The sequence below is a fragment of the Erinaceus europaeus genome, chromosome 4 (genome assembly GCF_950295315.1).
Source record: "Erinaceus europaeus chromosome 4, mEriEur2.1, whole genome shotgun sequence".
In the NCBI taxonomy this organism is placed as follows: domain Eukaryota; kingdom Metazoa; phylum Chordata; class Mammalia; order Eulipotyphla; family Erinaceidae; genus Erinaceus; species Erinaceus europaeus.
Window position 1 is genome coordinate 120506654 of NC_080165.1, and position 9387 is coordinate 120516040.

The 9387-nt window shown below is 40.4% G+C and overlaps 1 protein-coding gene across 8 annotated transcripts in view; it reads right to left on the reverse strand.

Annotated features, from left to right (window-relative positions):
• Window positions 1-6272, reverse strand: part of AKAP7 (A-kinase anchoring protein 7) — a 258608-nt gene extending 252336 nt beyond the window's left edge. For all 8 annotated transcript variants that reach the window (XR_009549585.1, XM_060190452.1, XM_060190453.1 and 5 more), the window contains exons 1-2: window positions 6146-6272; window positions 3703-3837 (exon numbers count right to left, since the gene is read on the reverse strand). Coding sequence is in view for 7 of the 8 variants with exons in the window: in XM_060190452.1 (XP_060046435.1) it covers window positions 3703-3837; window positions 6146-6164 (154 nt within the window). In the remaining variant the exon portion in view is untranslated. The remainder of the gene's footprint in view (window positions 1-3702; window positions 3838-6145) is intronic.
• Between the last annotated feature and the right edge of the window lie 3115 nt (window positions 6273-9387).

The window sequence follows — 9387 nt, forward strand, 5'->3', positions numbered from 1 at the left end:
CGGGGAAGCAATTACAGAAGCCAGATCTTCTTCCTTCTGCATCCCATAATGACTCTGGGTCCATATTCCCAGTGGGATAAAGAATAGGAAAGTTATCAGGGGAGGGGATGGGATACAGAGTTCTGGTGGTGGGAATTTTGTGGGGTTGTACCCCTCTTTTTTTTTTTTTTTAAATATTTATTTTATTTATTTATTCTGTTTTGTTGCCCTTGTTGTTTTATTGTTGTAGTTATTATTGTTGTTGTCGTCGTTGTTGGATAGGACAGAGAGAAATGGAGAGAGGAGGGGAAGATAGGAGGAGAGAAAGATAGACACCTGCAGACCTGCTTCACCGCCTATGAAGCGACTCCCCTGCAGGTGGGGAGCCGGGGTTCGAACCGGGATCCTTATGCCGGTCCTTGTGCTTTGCGCCACCTGCGCTTAACCCGCTGTGCTACAGCCCGACTCCCGGTTGTACCCCTCTTATCCTATGGTTTTTGTCGGTGTTTCCTTTTTATAAATAAAAATTATTAAAAATTTAAAAATTAGTAAAGTGGTAGGCCCTTTGGAATATAACTAAGATAGACCTACTAGCTTTTGCCAAAATGGAGACCTCAAATCTCATCTGCTATACTCTTGCATTTAGGTTCCTAAGTATTAAACAATTTGTTGTGCTTTATATCTTAAATGTTTTTTCAGAGACCAAGTTGCAAATGCTATCATCATGCCAACCTGACTTCACTGGGCAGATGACCTCACCAATGTACCCTGGAACCCAACCTCTCTGGAGCCCTGCCCCACTAGAAAAAGACAGAAACATACTGAAGTATGAACTGACCTGCCAATACCCATATCAAGCTATCAAGCAGAGAAGCAATTACAGAAGCTAGACCTTCCACATCCTGTACCCTATAATGATCCTGGGTCCATGCTCCCAGAGAGATAAAGAATATAAAAGCCTTCAGGGAAAGGGATGGGATATGGAACTCTGGTAGTGGGAATTGTGTGGAATTGTACCCCTGTTATCCCATGATCTTGTCAATATTTTTTATTATATACATAAATTTTAAAAAGTAATACTAAAAAAAAGAAAAAAGAAATGTTGGTGGGTGATGTCCATGATTATTGGGAGTAGGCATGATTACTTGGGCAATTTTTTTTTACTTTACACTCAAATGAGTGATGAGATAAAAAGAAGTAATTGCATTTTTAGATATATTTGATTTGCTCAAAGAGTAGGAACTGAGGTAAAAACATAGTAGTTCAGTGAGTAAAATGCATGCCTTCCATGCTTAAGATCCTGGCTTCAGTTCCTGGCACAAAATGAAAGTTCCATTGACAGCACCAATAATTAAAATAGGTAGAACTCCACAAATAGTAAAACAATATTTTGTCTCTCCCCTAGGCCACCTATGTCTAAAAATAAAGAGTTTTTTAAAAATGGGCCAGAGAAACAGCTGGTAATATTGTGGATGGAAAAACACTGGGTTCATTCCCTAGCACAGAGAAAATAAAGCAGATGCAGTTTTTGCCTGTCAGTTCCAAAAGACATCTCCTTCTATTCTACACATATGTAGCTTCTTTCAATAAAGATTTACCTAAATAGTTCAGAAACTCACAAAAGCAGTTCTTCATTGGTCAGCTGTTACCAAAAACATAGGAAACCCATACCTAAGTGGCCAAAGACCTCTTTATTTATTTTTTTTTCTTTCCCCTTGGATTAAGGAATGAAAATAAAATGATTAATGAAATATCAAAGATTTGACACATACTAAGTATTCCCTATCTGCTTATATCTCCCTAAAATATAAACCAAATTCATTCTATCTAAAGATAGTATCAAAGAGAGCAGTACAGTTTCTGAGATTGGTTGAGCACCAAAGTCACATGAGATGCTATATCTTCATTTCAGACGTGTGTGTGTGTGTGTGTGTGTGTGTGTGTGTGTGTGTGTGTGTGTGTGTGTATGTAGCAGAGAGGGAGATGGGCAAAGGGATAGAGAGATAACAGCAATGTTCCACCATCCATGGAATTTTCCTGTTACTGTAGTATTCTCACATACTACTATGGCTCAAAACTGGAATTTTGGACATGGTGAAGCATATGCCTTCAGAGTGAGCAGTCTCACAGACTCCACAGAGAGGTTTGAGGGCTAGGTGGTGGCGCACATAGTTGAGTGCACACATTACAGTGTGCAAGGACCAGAGTTCAAACCCCACAATCTCCACCTTCAGGAGCAAGCTTCACGAGCAGAGAAGCAATGCTACACGTGTGTGTTTTCCTCTCTACCACCCCCCCATTCCCTCTTAATTTTTCTCTGCTTCTATCCAAAGTAAAATACATAAAATCTTTTTAAAATAAATAGTAAAATTTTAAAAAGTTATACAAAAAAGGTTCCCTGTCCTGACATAGAAGTAGAAATGGATCTATATTTCTAGATTGTTCCTTAGGAAATTCTGAAAATCACTTAAATTCAAAGACAGTAAGTGTAGAAGAAAAAGCCCCAGATCAGACTAAACTACCATTTGTACTCTTGCCAAACAGAAGGCCTTTCAAAGCACACCTCAACCTCACATCCAGTCAGATACCACAGCACAATGTGCTTTCACAGAATTCTGTACGACACTGATCTTACAGGATTTTAGCTGTTACTATATTGGCATGTGAGTCTCTTTGCATAACCATTATGCTATCTACCCCTGCAGCTGTTACTATATTGGGCTTCCCAGAAAAGTCATGAGCGTCTTGATGTTTCACCGTATTTCACTACTGTCATGATGCAGTATTTCCAACAGCTGATACCAATGCCTGAGATTCATCAGGCATCCAATAAATGTTCATCTAAGAAACTGTAATTGACTCCTAAGTCCTAGATTTTAAATAAAGTCTTTTTAATTGTGTAAATTCAGCTCATTTACTTCTGAGTCTCATTTTCTCTTCCCCAAAATGAAGAGACTGAAGTAGACATTTTTTTATGAAACCTCCAGTTATAGAGCTCTAGTCATAACAAAACAGCAGTGAATCACAGGAAGGTTCTAGGTAAGACCACAAACAATAGGGACAAAGACTTGCAGCCAATAAATTATTGAAGAATATATTGGTGTTTTTCCTTATTTTCTTATTTATAAGCTATACATAACCTAGATAATAACCAAATCTGTTACATTTCAGTGAAGGTAATCCCTAATATCATATACAGTATTGTTTGCACAATGACAAGAAACTCAGATTTAGATATGTATATAGTTACAGCAATACTTCAATCAAATCCTGATATGTAAAGTATGTGGACAAACTCTCAAGGGCCACACTGATCTTGTACATCCATACTTAATTAAAAGTTTACCTGTTCGCAACACCAGCTTGTTAAGCTCTATAAAAACAAAGACCATACTTATATGGTTCATTAATGGCATTCCCAATGCCCAGCAAATATCTGTTAGACTCAACAACTGTCTCCAAACTTACTTAAACAGATTATAGACTATAAAATTATCTAGTTTCTGATTTTCTGAAGTAGTTTGTAATCTACAGAGTGATCTGGCCCAAAATTCTGTGAGTCATGTCATGTATTAGTTGTGAAAGTTATGACAATGAAATACCAAGAGATAACCACTAAAAACCAAAATTATAAAGATGACAAATGTTTGAAACTAATGTATTTAAAACACTTATTAACTTCCTATTCTTTTCTTCCAAATACATACCTAATCAAGTACTTACTTCCAAATTCCTCTTTAATATCCAATGTAGCAAGTGGCATATCTATCAGTGATTCCATTATAGTATTGCTTTCAAATTCTTCAGACATTTTCTTCTTTTCTGATGCATTTTCATTCTCGTTGGAATTTATTCTCCCTTAATATATCAAAAAAAGAAAAATAAATAGAACAGGATGCGACGCAGAGAGGGTGGAGAGAAAAGTGACTGGTGAAAATCAGGGTACGACAAGGAAGGGGCGGAGCAGGCAAGATGGCTATACTTAGGAAATGTTGAATTATAGGATTATACAATTCAATTCACTGAATTCAGTATTAACAACAGTTAAAAATGATACTGGGGACTAGGTGGTGGCACACCTGGTTCAGTGCACAGGTTTCAATGCTTAAGGACCTGGGTTCAAGCTCCTAGTCCCCATCTGCAGGGAGAAAGCTTATAGAGCAGTGAAGCAATGCTACAGGTACCTCTCTCTCTCTCTCTCTCTCTCTCTCTCTATCTCCCCCTTCCCTCTTGTTTTTTTATTTCTGTCAGTCTTTACTCAATAAATAAATTAATTGAATAACTTTGAAGTTAAGCAAGTCACATGAACATTTTCGAAAATCCAGTTATTTATCTATTAGAGAACAATGCTGTACTAATTGAAGTATTCTATATTCTAGCCACACATTGCAATCACAGAGGAACTTTTTAAATTAAAACAAGTTTCACTCAAGGCCAATTAAATCCAAATCTCTGAAGATCAACAAAGCCTCAGATTTTGTTCTCTGATGATTCAAATGGGAAATGGAAGTTTGAAAACCACTGCTTCAGACCTTCTTTCAGACACATAGATGAAAAGCAGATAGCTTGCACTTTATCACACAAAATGCAAGTCTTCTATTTTAATAATAATACACAAATTCATCCCGGCTTCTGTATAGTCAATCCCTCTATGAAAAGTATGGTAGATGCATTACAAAAGAGCCAATGCAAAGAGTCAAGGACATTATTCTAATCTTTCTTAGCTACTAAAAATAACAGCATCTGACATCTGGGTAAATATTGAGAGCTGTGGGAATAATCAAGCTAAGTGAACACTGTGCTTTGGTTTCCTCATCATAAAAAGTAAGCGAAAGGTTCAATTCAAATTACCAAAGAGAAATAGATAAAATAGTTCAATACTATCTGAAAAGATTCAGAAGAGACAGAAACCTCCACAAATATCTTAAACTTTGCTAGCATGAGCAAGGAAGAGACCTAGATAAGCTGTCAGCATCCTGAACTGCAAGATCACATAAAAAAGCAAGGAAGAGGGGTAGGCCCTCTCTCCTAAATAATCCCCTGCTCATTCTTTTAAGTGCCTCTCAAACACACCTTCCTCACACAATCACAAGTCCTTATGTATTCTATCACCATTAACAACTGTAAAATTATCTACGTGAGTAGGCAATTATAACACTTTATAACATTTTAATGCTTCTTAAACCTCTGTATACTGTTTGCAACACACACACACACACACACACACACACACACACACACCAATCCAGCTGAAGAACATCAGTTCTATCATCGATTCCTGGTGCAAACCATACAACATCCTTACCCCTCCCCCAGGGTAAATGCTGACCCAAATTAGAAACTAATTCCGACAAAAAAAATTGGGGGGGGGGGGCGAGCTGTAGCTCAGCGGGTTAAGCACCCATGGCGCAAAGCGCAAGGACCCATCTGCGGGGGGGGGGGGGGGGGTCGCTTCACAGGTGATGAAGCAGGTCTGCAGGTGTCTATCTTTCTCTCCCCCTCTGTCTTCCTCTCTCTCCATTTCTCTCTGCCCTACCCAACAACAACAACACTAATAACAACGATAAACAACAAAAGGGAAAAAATAGCCTCCAGGAGCAGTGGACTCGTGGTGCAGGCACCAAGCCCCAGCAATAACCCTGGAGGCAAAAAAAAAAAAAAAAAAAAAAAATGGCGCCAAAGAAGTCAGTTCTCAACTAGAGTGAACCCTCCCAGTGAAAGTGTCGTGATTCACGTCACTAGTGTTAGCAGCAGAGTTTCTGAATTGACTACATCAACATTTTCGGAGGGTGTGTGCTGGGGTGAACTTTGAACTAAAAACCTTAAGTACAGAGCGGGTAAACAAAAGTGAAACTTGGGGGCAGGCTCGCTCGCACCCCTCAACCTCCCACCATACTCCCTGAGCGTGCGTTTCAGTGCTGAGCCACCGAAAGCCATGCTCGCACGCGGATTATGTGGGGCTCCTGGGTGCGAGCGACACTGTGCTCCGCTTTAGGGGACAGAGAGGAGGGAGACTCCATGCAGTCAAGGCTCGGGGTCGCGCGGAGGAGACCCAGGCTGCAGGGGCTGCAAGGCAAGGACCCTCTTCAACTCCCGACTGCCCAGCAGGCCCCATGCCCACGGGCTCTGGTCACCCCACCCGGCCCGCTGGGCAGCCTGGGCTCACCCACTCCGGGTTGCTCCATGGCGGCGGCACAAGCGAGCCGTGAGTCTGGGAAGCCTGCTGTGGGGTAAATAGTCCGCCTCAGCCGCCCCAGGCAGGGCGCGGGGCGGAGCTGGAGGCCGGGGAGGAGCCGCGGTCCAGCTGTCAGCGCGCGGGGGCGGGGCGGGGGGCGGCCGCTGCAAGGGGCTCCTACGCGGGATCGGAGGGTCGCCTTCAGTCCCGCGGAGGCGCGGAGCCCTGGGAGTCGTAACACCGGCGAGAGCTGCATGCCTAGGCCCGGCCACCGGCGCCTGGCACCCGCGGAAAGGACCGACCCAATTCGCTGGTGGTACCCGGATTCAAGCGAGCGACTCCGGCCACGCGCGGGGAGGGCGGAAAAGAAGCCACGACCCCGGCGCGGAGAAGCGCTGGGGGCTCCGTTCTGGCTGCAGAGGCCTGGCTCCCTCCCGCCTTCGCTCCGTTGCAGAGCGGCCTCCTGTGGCCTCTGGCAGCTCTCAGCTATTTCCTGTGACGAGGCCTTTCTCACGCTTGCTGGGGTGAGATTAGGACCCAGCTGAAAGCATTCTCTGGCTGCCTCATCTCATGAGGATCCATGTGTTTAGTTTTACGAAAAAAGCTTTCAAAACATAGCGTTCTGCTTACAACAGAGCAAGATGGGCAAGAACGAGGCTTTGTCCTCTTGCACAATTAAATACTTTATTTGCTTTGTTGTGTTTAAAAGGCAAGTTGTAGCCAACTCTGAATCTTAATGATTTTTTTGTGCCTGAAAATGGAAACCAGCTACTGATTTTTCTTTTTTTTTTTTTGCAGATGTGAATAAAATTGAAGAAAGCACTATTTAATAAATAAAAAATAAACCTTTTGACCTTGGAATAATATTTTGCTGGGGGTTTCTCTTAACTGCAAGGCGTTCATGCAGTAAGAAAATTAGGTACATCACTCAACAAATTAATGTAGACTCTTTTGTAAATAAACTTAGAATGAAGAAGAAATAAAAATGATCTTGGCACAATCACAATAGTTGACATAAAGATCATGATAAGCATTAAATTTGTTACTCTGATTTTGAAATAATGCTAGCAAGTTAACTGATGTGCACACCCATAGTCATTATTAACTGACTAATATCTACTCCATTTTGAGGTAGTACAGGTGAATTTTCTTAAGGAGCTGATCACCCACTAGTAGAGAAAGAATAGTTACTGCAATAAGTAATAAACTAAAGATTTCCAGAAAATAATACACAGCAACATTGAAGGGGATCAGAACATGAAATCCCCAAATATCCCAACTTATTATTATATCCCAAATTATTATTATGTTGATCTGTAAGTATTGGTGAGGAGAAAATTTCCTTTACTACTCTGAGGCTCCTAGGCTAGTTGAGCAAAGAAATTAACATCAGACTAGAAAAAAAAAATGGACAAACTTGATTATATACATATAGAGAACAAATTGTCAGGGTGGAGGGTAGATAGCATAATGGTTATGCAAAGAGACTCTCATGCCTGAGGCTCCAAAGTCCCAAATTCAATCCCCCACACCACCATAAGCCAGAGCTGAACAATGCCCTGGTTAAAAAATAAAAATAAATTTTTTTAAAAATTATCCTAAAGTCGAGAGTAACTAGGACATAATTTTTAAAAATTTTTTTTATTTATAAAAAGGAAACATTGACAAAACCATAGGATAAGAGGGGAACAACTCCACACAATTTCCACCACCAGATCTCGGTATCCCATCCCCTCCCCTGATAGCTTTCCTATTCTTTTACCCTCTGGGAGTATGGACCCAATGTCATTGTGGGAATGCAGAAGGTGGAAGGTCTGGCTTCTGTAATTGCTTCCCGGCTGCACATGGGCATTGACTGGTCCATCCATACTCCTAGCCTGCCTCTCTCTTTTTCTAGTAGGGTGGGGCCCTGGGGAAGCAGGACTCCAGAACACATTGGTGGGGTCGCCTGAATAGGACATACTTAATAGTCTTATTCTTGTGTTAGTGAATGGGTGAGGAACCTGGCAAGAGAAAGGAGAGAAGATTCATATGGCAAAACCAGATGCCAAGGTGATTTGTACTGAGGAAAAAAAACCAAAAATATAATACACCTGTTCTTGACTTACGGAGTTTTCTGGCAGAGTCAGTAATGCAACAGGAGACATTGGAAGAAATCTGTGCCCTCCCCTGTTCTGCCTAAAAGCAGTACAAAAACTTAAATTTTCACTTGTAAGGGTTTTCTGTCTACAGTGGGAAAAGAATTATTTTTACAACTAACTATTAAACACCACTTAGTTGGCATACATTTCCTACCTAAAGTCAGAGACTTCTAAAATATGTGCACAGTATTTTCAAATGCATAGTTATTCAATGAATACTCATTGATTTAATTTAAAAAAAACCCTCTGTTATGGTTAGATTTGTTAAGTACTCAAATTGCTGGTGAACAGACATTAGAGACTCCATCTTGTTCATGTGATTGGACCACCTTGTAGTCCAATGACTGAATAACAGAATCTGTTTTCCTCTTGTGACCCAAAACTCAGACTGAGAGCCAGATATTCTGTTTGTTTGTTTGTGTTTTAGAAATGAATGTCATCTTGTTAGGTTTCTAGCACCTGAGTAAACCCACTTTTCTTACACTAATCCTTGTCTCTTGCTTAAATTATCTACAAGAGCTGAATAATTTGAACCTCAGATTCTGTAACTAGATTTGTCAAAAAAAAAAAACCCAGATATTTAAAAAAACAAACTCTTGAGTGCTATTTAGCTCTTAAAATACTAAAACTTCAAAAAAAAATGCTAAAACTTCAGTGGCATGAGGCCAAAAATTAGTTGATATTAACATTAATATGTAAATCTTGATATTAAATGAGAATACCTGCTCAAGCTAAAACTCAAACCCCTTATGAAATCCACGAAAAGGCATCTGATATGACTAATGGATCTGCCACACTTATCCCTGGCATGAGCTGCCGCCTCTCTCAGTCTGTCTGTCTGTCTGTCTATCTATCTATCTATCTATCCACCTATCTATCTACCTACCTACCTACCTACCTATCTATCTCTATATTCCCCTCATGGGAATAAATATTTTTTAAAAAAAAGAATTGTGAGCACAGCTATATACAAGATACTGGGTACTGTACAACAAACCCTAACAAAAGGACTTTTCAAAGTTAACCCAATTACCAAATAATGTGATGATAACATTAACTATCGATTGTCTTTTTGAACCCTAAGACAGCAGG